We start from the raw sequence: 16,361 nt of genomic DNA, 5'->3' as shown, positions 1-16,361 counted from the left end.
TTCAAATTTCTAAGCTCATCATGATCCTACTCTTGCACACCAGCCTCATTTCCTCCTTCACAGTCCTCCAAGAATCTCCATACTCTGGCCAGAAGAAACTTCTTGTGGGGTCAGCAACACAGTGTCATCTTATTCTTGGGAATCTGTGTAAACCTTGCTCCCTCTGCCCATTTCATGGCTTTTTTTTTTTTTTTTTTTTTTTTTGCCTGTCTTTCTAGTACCTGTTCTATGTGTTCTTCCATACTGAGAAGACTGAGTGGAAGTCTTTTTTTCCGGGAAGCCTTCTTTTACAAAAAATACCCCCCATGCTCTACACACACACACACACACACACACACACAAACACACATACATACAGAGTATTAATATATTTCCATAGCTAAATGTTGAGTTTCTTGAGGAAACAGTTACTAGTGTCTTATTCCTTTGTGGATCTCCAGCACAGAGCACGCACTTAATGAATATATATCAACTAAATGACTCAACATTGAGTTGAGTGCTCCACTTCACAGTGCTCCATTTCACAGAAGGTGGATTTATTTATTTTTTAACATTTTATTTATTTATTCATGAGAGACAGAGAGAGAGAGAGGCAGAGACACAGGCAGAGGGAGAAGCAAGCTCCCTGCAGGGAGCCCAATGCAGGACTTGATCCCAGTACCCCAGGATCACACCCTGAGCTGAAGGCAGACACTCAACCACTGAGCCATCCAGGCAACCCAGAATTTAATTTATATTAAATAAATTATATTTATTTTAATATATATTAATATATATAATATATTTATATTAAATAAATTATATTATATTTTAATATATAAAATATATTAAATAAAATATCATGGAACTATTTTTTAGCAGTACTTATATTTATGCTAAGAATATATATTATTTTTTGGCTTTTTTTCTAAACTCAGAAATTAAGGTATGTCCTCAAGCTATCTAATGTGATTTTATGAGACTTATAGCTTCCAAAATCATGAGAAAATAAATTTATGTTGTTTAAGCCACCAAACCTGTGATGCTTTGTTATGGCAGCTCTAGCAAACTATTACAGGGCTTTCCTGAGCTAATTCTATAATATAGGAATACTTTCTCATCTGTAGCCACCTAAGTCTCTGCTTGGGAGAGATGGTAGTCTCTACTTTCTGTAGAGATTGTAGTATTCCCATCAGTATGGAAGCAAGACTATAGAGATGCATTTTTTAAATGTTAAAACTAAGTAATTCTGGATTCTATATTTATTGAAAATATCCTTCAGGAGTTAAGGTAAAAGAAAGATATTCTCAGAAGAAAAACTAACATAATTCATCACCAGAAAATGTACTCTAAAAGAAATGTTAAGGCAGGTTTCCTGGCTGAAAAAAAATTCCAGAGAAAAATTTTATTGGTAGGAATAAAGAACAACTGAAGTCATAAATATCAGAGAATATAATGGAATTATCTTCTCCTCTAAAGATTTTTGTTGTACACAGGACTCTTGAAAGCAGACATTTGAACATCCTTTTGGTGAGTTCAAAGTATGTAGATGTAGCACATATGATAAGTATACCATGAAATTGGGAGAATCAAGTCCATAGCTTTAAGATGTCTACATTTTATTTGAAATGTTAACAAACTCTACATAGAGTGTTAAACTAAGGTGCACATATCATCCCTAGAGTGAACACTAAACATTTACAAGTAAAGGAAAATAGATACACTAAAGTTGAGCATAAACATATTAAAATAGAGAAACAATCCACTAGAAGAAAAAGGAAAACAGATGGTGAAGGCAAAAATGATAGTAGAGTGGTAGTAAAGAGCACAAAGTACAATAAATGCAGAGGACACAAACTCTGCCACACTAAAAAAAGAAAATAACCCAAATAAAAAATGGGCAGATTATCTACATAGACATTTTTCCAAAGAAGACATACAGAAGACCAACATGAAAAGATGCTCAATACCACTCATGATCAGGGAAATGAATATAAAAAAACACAATAAGATATTATTTATGCCTGTTGGAATGGCTAAAGTAAAAAATGATAAGAAATAAATATTAGGGAAGGTGTGGAGGAAGAGAAATGTACATTGGTGCAGCTACTATGGAAAAATATTGGGATTCCTCAAAAAATTAAAAATAGAACTACCATATGATCCAAAAATTCGACTATTGGATATTTACCAAAGAAAACAAAAACACTAATTCAAGAAGATATATGAACCCCTATGTTTATTGCAGCATTATTTAAATAGCTAAGATATGGAAGCAACCTAAGTGTCCATCAATAAACAAATGAATAAAGAAGATGTAGTATGTGTGTGTGTGTATATAAACACACACACACACACACACACACACATATTGGAATATTATGCAGTCATAAAAAAGGATGAGATCTTGCCATTTGTGACCACATAAATGGACATAGAGAGTATTATGATAAGTGAAATAAGTCAGAGAAAGATACACACCACATGATTTTAATTGTATGTGGAATAGAAAAAAATGAATAAACAAAAAGCAAAAATGTATCTATAAACACAGAGAACAGACTGATGGATGCGAGGGGAAGGGGGTGGAGGGATTGGTAAAATGAGTGAAGGGGAGTGGAATGAATAAGTCATGAGGCTAAAGGGTACAGTGTAGAGAATATAGTCAATGGTACAGTAATCATGTTCTGTGGTGACAGATGGTAGCTACATTTTTGGTGAGCACTAGGATAACGTATAGATTTATGGAATCACTAGGTTGTACACCTGAAACTAATGTAATGTTATGTGTCAACTACACTTAAAAAAAAGAACAACAAATAAAGAATTTTTAATAGTAAGGGGATTAAAAGAAGGTGATATGGCTATATTAATATCAAACAAGATGTGCTTCAGAACAAGGAAAATTAATAGGAATAAAGAAGGACATTATATAATGATAAAAGGGTAAATTCGCTAGAAAGGCAGAATAGTTTTCAATATGTATGCACCTAAAAACAGTATGAAGAAATAAAAGAAGAAATAGGAAAATCTACAATTACACAAGGAGCCTTGAATACACATCTCTCAGTTAATAATAGAAAAAACACACCCCCAAAATCAGCAAGAATTTGCAAAACTTAAAGAAAAAAGCCCTAAAATGTGTAGGGAACCACAAAAGACCCCAGATAGCCAAAGCAATCCTGAGAAAGAACAAAGCCAGAGGCCTCATACTTCCTGATTTTAAATTAGACTACAAAGCTATACTAATTAAAACCAATTTGCTACTGGCTTAAAAAGTGACACATAGAGCAATGGAACACAACAGAGAACCCAGAAATAAAACACTGTAAGCAGATAAACTAATATTTGATAGGGAGTCAAGAATGCTTCATAGAGAAAGGATAATCTCTTCAATAAATGGTATTGGGAAAACTGGATGGCCACATGGTGAAAAATGAAATCAGACTCATCTTATTCCATGAACAAAAATTAATCCTAAATGGATTAAAAACTTAAACATAAGATCTGGAACCATAAAACCTGTAGAGAAAGCATAGGGGAAAAATCTCAGTGACATTAATCTTGGCAACCTTTTTGGGGGGGATATGACACCAAAAGAAAAATCAGCAAGTGAGACTATACATCAAATCAAAAAGCTTCTGCACAGCAAAAGAAACAACAAAATAAAAAGGCAATATCTACCTACTTGATATAATTGATATTTTTAAAAAGTAATTTAATACTTAAATTCCTTTTAAGTGCATGTGGAACATTTACTAAGATGGACAGCAGCCTGGGCCCAGTGGCAAGGCTATAGGGAGGCAAGCGACCTACTCCTGCAGATGCAGAATTCAAGGGGATGGTAAAAACTTATTGTTAGGGAACAAACTGTGTCCCCTCCAAATTTCACATGTGGAAGCTCTAATCCCCAGTGTGATTATATTGGAAATAGTATCTAGATAATTAAGATTAAATAAGATCATAAGGGTGGGGTCCTAATATGACAGGAAGGACTGTGGCCTTATAAAAAGAGGAGATCTCTCTCTCCCTCTCTCTCTCTCTCTCTCTCCCCCCCACTCTTTGTCTCTTCCTCTCCACCACCATGTCTTTCTCTCTCCCTCTCTCTCATCCTCTCCCTCTGTCATGTGAGGACACAGTGAGAAAGTAGCCATGTACAAGCCAGGAAGAGGACCCTTATGAGAACCCAAACATGCCTTATACTTTCAGCCTCCAGAACTGTGAGAATATACATTTTTGTTCCTTAAGCCATCTAATTTATGGCACTTTGTTATAGCAGCCTGAGCAGAGTGAGACAAGCACTAATTAAGGTAAATAATATTTTAATACCACGTATTAAAAGCTCACAATTAATAAAAAAATCAATGATGAACAAAAAATGAAGATCGTATTACTGAAATTTCCAGTTTCCAATATGGCTTAGCAGTACTACTGGGGCTGCAGAACAAACCTTAAGGATGTTAAAACAATTGAAATCGTAAAATGTATCTCCTCTGAGCAAAATGAAATTAAACTACAAATCTGGGACATCCACAGTCATTTGGAAATTAAATATCACACATTTAAATGAAACATAGTTTGAAATAGCCAAATATTTTGAACTGAAAGTAACTGAAAATATAACTTACTAAAATTTGTAAAATATAGCTAAAGCAGTGCTTAGAAAAAAAATAATTGACATAAAATTTTTATTAGAAAAGAAAAAAGCTCTCAAGTCAGTAACTTTAACTATCTGTCTAATGAAAGTAAAAAAGAAGAACTTTTAAAAGCTAAATCAAGCAGTGGGAAAATAATACATATAAAGAATAAATAATAGAATTTAAGATGGGAAAGTATTGGAGAAAGTTATCAAAACCAAAAGCTGGTCCTTTGAAGAGGTACTAAAATTGATAAAGTTCTACCTGAGAAGAAGGTAGAGAAAAAGAGAAAAGACACACATTTGGAGTGAAATAGTGCTAATATCGAAGACTCTGCAGGTATTAAGAGAATGATAGTAATAAGGAAATACTACAAAAAATTCTATGCACATAAATACAACAATTTTTAATACAATCAAAGGAAATTCTTACATATAAATCCAACAAAATAGGGGTAACGGGGTGGCTCAGTGTTTGAGCAGCTGCCTTTGGCTCAGCTCCCAATCCTTGGGTCCTGGGATAGAGTTCTGCATCAGGTTCCCCACAGGGAGCCTGCTTCTCCCTCTCCCTGTGTCTCTGCCTTTCTCTCTGTGTCTCTCATGAATAAGTAAATAAAATCTAAAATAAATAAATACATCCAAGCAAAAATATGCTGGATTTGTATTCTGAAAACTACAAAGTAATGATCAAAGGCATCAAGAAGATCTGACTAAATAAATAGAGTATTGACTGATTGAAAAATCATGGGTCTATATTTGCCAAAACTCATAGAATCAGATAACCAAAGTCTGGATTTTATTCTATGTAAATTAAGTACATTTAATGAACAAACAGTAACTTTTTAAAATTGAAACAATTCTGATGGCCAGGAAGCTGCCACAGAGTACTAAGTAGTATTATCTTTAAAGAAAAAGCATAACTTTATTGTTTTGCTGTGATATTTCTCTTTACTATTAAAATGTGAACAATTTTAAAAAATGCTTATGGTATAGGTATCTCTATCGTATCTGAACATTTGGTAAGTTGGACAATTCAACTAAATTCTTTTTTTTATTAGATAAATCTTTTAGATTATTCTCACACCTTCAAACAGCATCATTCTAACTATTGCCCTTTTCTAAGAAAATTCACTGCACATTCATTGAAAGGAATATCTTTTTAGACTTTACCAAAGTATCGTGTATGAAAAAAAAGTGAAGCTTTATGACTATGAATAAATATGTGTTTAGCCACTGATTTTTGAATACATTTCTTATTATAATTTTTATAAAAATTGCCTGCTGTGGCTCATAATCAGAATATTGTGAAAATTCTCTGAATATATTTAGATTGATTTGCCAGGATGTTGCCTTTGTCTCATTTATAAAGGCCCCAAATACACAAATCATCCTTTAATGAGAATCTGAATGGTGCATACATATTAACCAGTTAAATAACTAAGCGCCTAGTTACCTTTTTTGTCTTATTAACTTCTAACTACCTTTTAAGATCTAACAACCATTCCTTGAAATTCATTATTAATTTAAGAAAATTGATTAAGAAATTATCTAAACTCCCTGGAGTCAAAAGTGGATGTCAATTATAGCTTTTACTGCAATGGCCATGAGACTTGGACTTCATTATGTCACGTCGGAGAGAGTCTGGCCAATTTTGCATAACCTGCTTGTACAAGATGAGATTTGAAGGAAATGTGCCTTTATTGGTATAGAGACCTTAAAATGGTTGGCAGAGCTTCATCCTGATGATCATGTATCACGGATGGAGGACTTGAAAATACTCAATTTTCTGCAGCTAGATTGTGGTGCCATGAAAAAATAAGAAAGAAAGAGAGTGGGCATGTAGAAAAAATGTGTAATAGTTTTGAACTCTGAGATTCAATACACTAAAATAAAAAGAGATGTCCAGATTAACTGATTGTTGACTTATACCCCCATCTGCTGTTTTTATGGTTACAAATTCCAGTTTGGGGGATGAAGGCAATAAAAATGGTTGACGGTGGTGAAAGATACTTAATGCCAATTGACACAAGTTACATTTATAATATCTTGTAATTTATACTTGACTTTTTCTATTTTTGTTTATAGTATTTTTGTGAGTTTTTTGTCTTCTATAAATAGTGAAAAATTAGAGATAATATATGATAGTTGAACTATAGCCAATAATTATTTAGCTCTAGGGGGCAGCAGATCTGCAGCTATACATGAATCTACAAAAATTACAGTTTTAATTGTCTCACATTGTTATTGTGCAATCTTAGCTTCATTTATTACCTACCGTCCCTTAATTGCATATGCAGTTTTATTTTCAGTGGATCTCACATTCAAGAGGCTTTGCATACTCATCATTTATGAGCTTCCATTATAAGAAATCAGTTTATGAATGTTGTTCATAAATCGTTTTATAACCAGTTGCTTCAATTTTATTTCAAATAAAAGTGTAAACAATTTACATGCAATCTATGATATTTTCAAGCGTTTTGTTGAATTGTTCTTAGGTCATATGTTTATTTAGTCCTTAAGTAAATATTGAGCACCTATGTTGTGTCAAGAGTTGTTTCAGACAATGGGGAGATAGCAGTAAAAAACAAACAGCAATCCCTGTGTTCATGGAACTTACCTTTTAGCAAAAGGGAGAAAGACACTAAGCAGATAAATTTAAAAAAATGTATGTCAAGTGGTAATATGTGCTATGGAGAACAATAAAATAGAAAGCCAAGATAAGAAGTGCCACAGGTGAAGGTAAGATGAAGTTTTTAAATAGTCAGGCATGGTACATGGAGAACATATTTCTGAGCAAAAAAGAATCCCCAAGGAGTTGAGGGAAAGAGCCATGTGCAATTTGGAAGGAATCATAAATTCAAAGGTCCTGAGGCAAGAGTCATCCTGGTTTGTATGAGAAAGATCATGGTAAGGGCTTCTGCATTTATTCTGTGAAGGACAGAAACCCATGTAAAAATTTTGAGCAGAGGAGACATGATTTGACTGCCATATTTAAAGGTCAGAAGGCCACAAAGGCAGCAACAAGGGGGAAAATATGTTATTAGTGTAACCAGAAAGAGCAATATCCCCTTGAGTCAGAATTGGTAGTAGTAGTAGCAGAGGCTGTAAGACAGTGAGATTCTGGATGTATTTTATAGATAAAACAAAGATTTGCTGATGAACGACATGATGGATGAGAGCAAGAGATGGGTCATGAATCCAGATCTCTTCCTGAAATGGGAGGGATGGAGTTGTCACAAGCTGAGATGGGAAGAAAAGCAGGAGGATAAAGTATAAGCAGACAGAATCAGAACTTTAGTTTTAGATCCATTTCTATCGAGATACGTGTTAGCTGTCCACGTGAAATGGCTGAGGTAGCAATGGGATATGTATATTGGAGTCCAGGGAAGTTGGGCCTGAAATATAATCTTATGAGTAATTGGCATTTAGGAAATGTTTTAAATGCATGAGACAAGGTGACATTAAGATTGTGGAAAAAAAAAAAAAGATTGTGGGTGTAAAGAGATCCAAGAACTGAGCTCTGGGGCATTCTCATGTTACTTTGTGTACTGTGGAGGAAATGAGGACAAACAGCAGAGGAGATGGAGAATGAAAAGCTAGAAATTTAAGAGGAAAACCAAGAGAGAATTATGTATCAGAACCTAGTGAAGAAAAGGTTTCAAGAAAGAGAGAGTGATCAACTATGTTCAATATTACTGACACATAAGGTATGCTCAGGAGGAAAAATTAAATGTTAGATTTAGCAATATAGAGGTCATTCATGATAGATGCACTTTCTGTGGAGTGGTAAAGTACAGAAAAGGAAAGAAGTCCTGATATGTGCTACAACATGAATGAACCTTGAAAACATTATGCTAAGAAGTCAGACACAAAACACCATATATTGTATGATTCTATTTATATGAAATGTCCAGAATCGGCAAATATATAGAGATGGAAAGGAGATTTGTGGTTGTCCTTGGAGGAGTAGGGAATGGGGAGTGACTTACATGAGTATGGGTTTTATTTTGGGATGAGGAAAATGTTTTGGAATTAGCGGTAATAATTGTACAATATTGTGAATGTATAAAAGCCATTGAATTGTCCACTTTAAAATGGTCAAAATGGTGAGTTTTATGTTCTGTGAATTTTACTTCATTAAAAAATATTTTAAAAAAGCTCACTGGAAAGATTTGGTGTCAGAGTCCATGTAAATAGGCAGAACATAGGAAGTTAGTTGGAGAGGGCCACAGGGTCAGAGGGTTCTCTTAAGATGGGTACAATTTTGGTGCCTTTGTGTGAAGTGAAAGAAAACCTATCGATGTAAAGGAGGGGAGGAAATTGCTGGAAAATTCCCAAAACAGGGAGGAAGAGATGATTTTCTGTAGAAACATGGGCAGCAGTGCAAGGAGATGGGTTTTGGTTCTTGGAGGTCTTTGTGCTGTTTCCTCTCATTTTCCCAAAAAAATGTGAAACAAGATGATTAGCAGAGAATGATAATAGGGGAGGAGGAGTTGGCTGTTGAAGGAGGGAGGGATAAAGGGTTTGAATAGCTGGCTAGGAATGGAGGAAAAGGAAGGAAAGAAAGGGGAATGTGTTAGGCTGGCCACAAGCAATGGAGTGAGTGGTCACAGATATAAAGCCATTTCAGTCATCATGGTGGTGAGCTCTCCTTCACTAACCTTCAGCCACACAAATGTAGGCTGGAATGGTGGTGAGTTTCCTGGAGGTGTCAGCTTATTGCTAATGATGCCTTTGGCTGCAAATACCTGGAGCACTCACCTGGGCCCATGCTGCTAATGTGAACCCCCACACACATTTCCCCGACCAGAGCTCTTGGGGCTGACCCAGACCTTGTGGCTATGGTTAGGATTGCAGGATGCACCACAGAGATAGCCATCAGAGAACTTTGAAAAAAAAAAAAACAAAAAAAAAAAAAACAAGGTTCATTACTCATAGGTCTTGGAGGATACCCAGCACATCCAAGTCCAAGGGCCATACAGCGAGGTCATGGAGAGAGGGCAAGCATCGGGTTCTGTCTTCATTGGGTCCAAGGGCGGCGGGCCTAGGGTTTTGGGGACTCATTCTATTGGTGAATTGAAAATGTGTGGGACTTAAAGGGCGGGAAGGGAGAAGCAGGGTTACTCAAGTCATCCATTATCTAGGCCACCCAGGGCTTTCTAAAAGGGGAACTCCAGGGCAGTCCTGATGGCTCAGCGATTTAGCACCCACCTTCTGCCCAGGGCTTGATCCTGGAGACCTGGGATCGAGTCCCCGTCCCCGTCGGGCTCCCTGCATGGAGCCTGCTTCTCCCTCTGCCTGCTTCTCCCTCTGCCTGTGTCTCCGCCTCTCTCTTTCCTCTCTGTGCTTCTCATGAATAAATTGCTTATTTGAGATGGAGGTCTTTGAAATGGAGCCCATCAAAACCTTAACATCAAGCACTTTCATTTGTTAAAAAGAAAACCACAAGCCTAGGTGTCACGTGGGCAAGGCTAAGTTACCAAACTAGGGCTTAATATCTAACCTAATTACAGTTTCAGCTTCCTCAGAAATGTGTCTTAACCTGCCAATCAGGAATTTTCTGATCAGCACTAATGAGTTGCTCTGTCACAGGGTCCCTTCTCTATCCCCCAAGGGAAGATGAAGCAATCTACCTGATAAGACCCCTTGGCCTTCTCCAAGGGAAGGTGACTTTGCCTGGAACAAGCCTTTCTTCTCTTTTGCAAATAACTCCTTGCCCCACTCTCCTTCCTATAAAAACTTTCCATTTTGTACAGCTCCACAGAGTCCTGCTCTACTTGCTAGATGGGATGCTGCCCAATTCATGAATCTGCTTAAAAAGCCAACTAGATCTTTAAATTCACTCTGTTGAATTCATGTTCTTTGACACAGTATGATATAAAAAAAAAAAAAAAGCTATTTATGGGAGATTTACAGTATGCGCACCAGGTTTTATTTAACAGAGTTTTTGCCCTGATGGTATGAGGAATCATAGGAGCACCGACAGATGGCTTTAACACATCCTTGAGAAAGGACATGAGAACATGAAAGAGGATGAAAGGAATTAGAAAACTCTAGGACCAATAGGTTGTGGGGCCTAGTGCTGTCAAAAAATTGCTAGAGCTGAGATACTGGAAGGAATGAGTGGAGAGACAGAGGTGATGGTTGGGGAGTGGACCGCTCAAAGTTAAGGTAAAGGAAATGTTGTCATCACTAATAATGACAGTAGTCAAAGGAGCAGTGGCAGAGGTCATTTTACTGAACCTTTCTTCATGATCATCAATGAGAAAAAAGCAAGAAATTTAGAGGCAAGATGAAACTAAAGGTGAAAATTATAGTGACAGTGAGTCAAGAGCCAAAATCTTCAGGGTGGGTAGTGGTGGCACCAGTGTCTGTGGATGACTGTCACAAGCTGGCATAGTGAGGTATGTCACTGAATGTCAGGAGACTCACAGCTTAAGTATTTTTGGAGAGGAGATAGAATGGTCTGGAAGTGGCAACAGGGCACTTTGCAGCCTTGTATTGGGAGGGCAATGGACGGAAAAACAGACACCATGGGAGAGGATTGCAGGGCAGTACTTCCAGTAGATCAGCTTCCACTTAAAGAGGATGGCCTATGTTTTAGCTGATATGTGTACAATTATCCTCCTGATTATAGGTTTTTGTTTCCATGTGAAGCCATGTTACATCCGGAGAGACATGGAAGCTCAGTTGTCACCCCAGAAACCTGGTTAAAAACCCAGAAGCATGGGCATGGTCATACTGTTCTGTCTCTCTATGTGTAATGTTGCATGAGGGGAGATGTGGCCACAGAGAGAAGCTGGGTGGGAGTGCTTTCTAGAACAAATGCTAACATTTTAAGAAATACACATGTCTTTCCAGATGCACCTAAATCTCACTTCTTGCCAATCTTTAAATTTAACAGATGAAATTTTACCATGTCAAGCATTGAATACAGAGCAGGAACCGTGCCATCTAGATACAAGACTCTGCAGTTTTGATTCTACAGATGAAGGATTGAGGTGTGAGTGTTAAATTGAGCTAACTGTTTTTCATTTTTATGCAGATTTTTAAAAATGTTTATCTCTAATGTTTGAAAATGTCATGATGATGAGTGCAGATGTGAACCTATTTTTATTTACAATTTTCAATGCTCAGAATGCATCCATTTTATCATTTGTGGAAATGGTGTGTTACTATTTTTAAGTGATTCTCTTCTCATCCCTCTGTTCTGGTCTTCTGGAGCTTCTATTAAATGTTTGTCCTAGGGGCCTCTGTGTTAGTGCTTTCTATTTGTTGCACTTGATCTTTGTCCCTACTTTTGTCTTCCACTCCTGTTATTCCTTTGTACTTTTTAATGAGGATTTTATATGCTCCTTTTTTGTTTCCTTTTTTAGTATTTCAATTATAATTCCTTTTCTACCCTTTCTTTTTTTTCTAATACAAGCAAGTGGTTTAATAGAAGATTCCAGATGAATAAAACAATTCATTTGCATGATGGAATGTGACTGGCACACTTGGCTGAGGTGACCAAACAGTGATCCAAATTACTCTTTACTACATATGCATCTTCAAATTGGTGCCTTTGCACTTATAGAGTCCTTCTATTTAAAGCATATTTGACCCTATTAGTGCCTATTTAAACCTTACTCATCCATCCCTTTCAGGCTGTCTGAAATGAGATCTCAATACAGACTTCTAATTTCCCACCTAAAAGGAAACTTTGTCCTTTAGGGATGCCTATAATATTGTGTCCCTCTTTTTATTTTTTACATAATTTTCCATCTTGCCTTTTCTACCCTTTCTTAGTGCATTCTCTGAGTTTGCAAAAAACATTTACTACTAATCTGATTCCATTTCCAAATAATTTCATACTCCTTCATGTAGTGCAGGTATCTTATAATAACAAAATATTCCTCATTGCTTCCTCCTGTCCCTTGTATTGTTGTCATTCATTTCACTTATATGCAAACTATATCATCAAATACATTGTGGCTGTTACTATTTTGAACAAACTGTTCTCTTTGAGATAAATTAAGAAAATTAAAATTAAAAGATTTTTCAAACCTTGGAAGCAACTGATGTGTTTTATTTACTGCTTTCCTAATACTGTTCCTTTCTTTATTGAGATCTAAGTTTCTAATGGATATCATTTTCCTTCTCTTTGAAGAATTTCTTTTAACAATACTTACATTCAAAGCCATTGTTTCATTGTTTCTTCCTGTTTAGATAATTTGTCCACTGATATAAGTAGGGTGTTAAGGCCTCTGTTATTATATTAATATGAATTAGTTCATGTTTGTTATTAATTGCTTTATACATTTGGTTGCTTTCATGTTGAATGCATAAATATTTACAACTGTTACATCTTTTTGTTGGATTATCCCCTTTATTAGGATGGTGCCCTTCTTCATCTCTTGTTATAGTCTTTGGATTAAAATGTAGTTTGTCTAGGGGTGCCTGAGTGACTCAGTCAGTTGAGCATAAAACTTTTGGTTTTGGCTCAGGTCATGATCTCAGATCAAGCCCCATCTCAGGATCCACATTCAGTGCAGAGTCTGCTTGAGATTCTCTCCCTGTGGCACTGCCCCTCTCCCTGCTCACATGCTCAATTTCTAAAATAAATGCATAAATCTTTTTAAAAAATACAACCTAATTTGTCTTATATAAGTATTGCTACTCCTGCTTTCTTCTGGCATACATTTGCATGGTAAATGTTTCTGCATCCACTCACCTTTAATCTACAGGAGCCGTTAGGTCTAAAATAAGTCTCTTTTAGACATCATATAGGCATTAGCCATTCTGAAAATCTCTGTCTTTTTAATAGAGAATTTAGTCCATTTACATCCAAAGTAAGTATTGATAGATATGTATTTATTGCCATTTTATTACTGTTTTGTTGTTGCTTCTGGAGATTTTCTCTGATCCTTTCTTGCCTTTGTCACTTTTGGTGTCTTTTATACTCAAGGAGTCCCCTTTAATATTTCTTGCAGGTTTAGTGGTCACAGACTCCTTTAGTTTTTGTTTCTTGGGGTAACTCTTTATCTTCCCTCCTATTCTGAATGACAGCCTAGCTGGAATAGAGTATTCTTGGCTGCACATTTTTCCCATTATAGCACTTTGAATATGTCATAGCACTTCCTTCTGGCTCGCAGAGTTTCTATGGAGAAATCTCCAGCCTTATGAGTTTTCCCTTGTAAGTTAAGGACTTTTTTTAAGATTTTTTTCTTTATCATTATATGTTGCAAATTTGATTACAAAATGTCTTAATGTTGGCCTATTTTGTTGATCTTGATGAGAATTCTCTGTGCCTCCTGGATCTGGATATCTCTTTCTTTCCCCAGATCAGGGAAGTTTTCTGCTATTATTTCTTGAAATAAATTTCTGCCCCCCTTTGCTCTCCTCTTCTTCCAAACTCCTATAACCTGATTGTTACTATGTTTGGTGGAGTCACTGAGTGCCCTAAGTCTATTCTCATGTTGTGTAATTCTTTCTCTCTATTATTCAGTTTCATTACTTTCCATTATGTTGTCTTCTACATCACTAATTTGTTCCTCTGATAATTCCAGCCTGCTGTTCGTTGCATCAAGTCTGTTTCCAGCCTCATTTATTGTACTCTTCATCTCTGATTGATTCTTTTAAAACTCTGTTATCTCAATGTTAAGTGTCTTACTGATGTCTTTTAGTCTTTTCTCAAGCACAGTGAGTATCCTTATGATTGTTGCTTTATTTTTTTTTAAAGATTTTATTTAGTTATTCATGAGAGACACATACACAGAGAGGCAGAGACAGAGGCAGAGGGAGAAGCAGGCCCCATGCAGGGAGCCCAATGTGGGACTTGATCCTCGGGCTGCAGGATCATGACCTGAGCCAAAGGCAGATGCTCAACTGGTGAGCCACCCAGGCATCCCTGATTGTTGCTTTAAATTCTCATTCAGGTGTGTTACTTATATCTGTTTTACTTAGATCTCTGGCTGCAGCCTTATCACTTTTGAAGAATGGTTTTGCTGGATATAGAATTCTGAGTTTAGTTTTTTTTTTAAGACTAAATATTTTATTCTATATTTGTATTGTTTTGATGGTTTCTAAATAGAAGTCCAATATAATTCTAATCACTATTCCTCTTGGTAAGATTTCTTTATCTCCTTTGGTTTTCTTTAAGATTGTCTCTTTGTTTTTGATCTTTTGAAGTTTAAATATGACATGCTTATATGTGTAGGTTTTTGAGTATTTATCTTACTTGCTGTATTCTGAGTTTCCTGGATCTGTGAGTTGAAGTCTGGCATTAATTTAGAGAAAATTGTCAGTCAATATTGTTTCAGATATTGCTTTTGTTCCTTTCTTTCTTCTTCTTGTATTCCCATTATATGTATGTTAAACCTTTTGTAGTCGTTCCACAGTCCTTGAATATTATATTCCCTTTTTTCCACTTAAAAATTATCTTGCTTTTTAGTTTTGAAAATTTCTGTTGACATATTCTCCAGCTTAGAGATTCATTTCTCAGCTGTACCAAGTCGTGTACTTAATGACCCTATTAAAGGCAATCTTCATTCTGTTATAGTGTTTTCTTTTGACCTCTAGAGTACATAATAGGTCATTTTAAAATTCTTTCTTAGAATATCCATATCTCTGGCTACATTGTCCATCTTTTTATGCATGTTTCTACTTTTTTCTGTTAGAGCCAGGTCGGTTTTGACACTTGCTATGTCTCTTCAAACTAAGTGTTTTGTTGTTGTTGTTGTTGTTGGTTAGTTTTCTTTTTCTTTTTCTTTTTTTTCCATTCAGTATGCTTTGTAATGTTTTTATGAAGGCCAGACATAATGTGCTGTATAAAGGGAACTAAAGTCAATAGGTATTTAGCATGACCTATTATGTTTATGTAGCTAGAAATTAGAATTTTTATTGTTTGCTGCAGGTTCAGATGTGTAAGGCTAAAATTTCATTTGATATCCTTGTTTTTGTCTTACCTGTTGAATTTAGAGACATCTTAAAATAGGTTTAAGACCTACAGTTATTTGAATAGTATTACTCTATTATTATGCAGGACCCCCTTTTATGTGAGTTGTGGTAAGTTGTAAGGAGGAAGAGAAACATTCTAGAATCCTATGATTGTATCTCATTCTTTTAGTGAGATTGTTCCTCTGTTAAGTGACCTTCGAAAGTGCTTCCTCTCCCAACCTTAGGTGAGACAGTAAGGCTAGAGGGGACTAGATCCAGGTATTTGCTTCCCCTCATGTAGAAGGCTGGAGTATCCTGGAGTTGATATTTCTCTTTTCCCAAGTCAGTTAGACTTTGGTCAAACTCAAGTTAGTAAAGTGGTGAAAAGTAGTTTCTTTTGAGTATAAGCCTTGCTATTAATAGATGAATAATCCAGGTGTTTTTTGATGTCTGTTTCCCCAAGACTAACCCCAGTAACACTACTAGTTTAGGGTTTTATACTTTGTGATAATCCTTGGAATTTTGCACATCCTGTCACTTAGTCATAGCCCAAGGTAGTGAATGTCGGTATATTTTCCACATTGGATTTTGAGCATAATTCTCCACCTCTAGTCTTTGACTTCATTGAGAGAGGCTGACTCTTCCTCTAGCTTTTGTTTGCAGCATTCAAATTAGTCAGAATCTAAACTACCACAGCCTGGATCTGGTCTCGAAGTTCAAGAATTCTGTGGTTTCAGCCATCCCAATCACTTGGTAGAATTGTTCTTTCCTTATCTTTTGAGATATTTTATGTTGCAATTGATCTGTCTCAGTTTTTGTAAAAATGTCT

General features: G+C 36.0%; 1 protein-coding gene across 1 annotated transcript in view; it reads left to right on the top strand.

Moving 5' to 3' along the window:
- Nucleotides 1-16,361, top strand: part of MALRD1 (MAM and LDL receptor class A domain containing 1) — a 759,283-nt gene that overhangs the window by 48,806 nt on the left and 694,116 nt on the right. The window contains 1 exon segment of the mRNA XM_077896425.1: nucleotides 11,519-11,618. Coding sequence (XP_077752551.1) covers nucleotides 11,519-11,618 — 100 coding nt within the window.

The sequence above is a fragment of the Canis aureus genome, chromosome 5 (genome assembly GCF_053574225.1).
Source record: "Canis aureus isolate CA01 chromosome 5, VMU_Caureus_v.1.0, whole genome shotgun sequence".
In the NCBI taxonomy this organism is placed as follows: Eukaryota; Metazoa; Chordata; class Mammalia; order Carnivora; family Canidae; genus Canis; species Canis aureus.
This window is presented reverse-complemented; position numbering and strand designations above follow the sequence as displayed.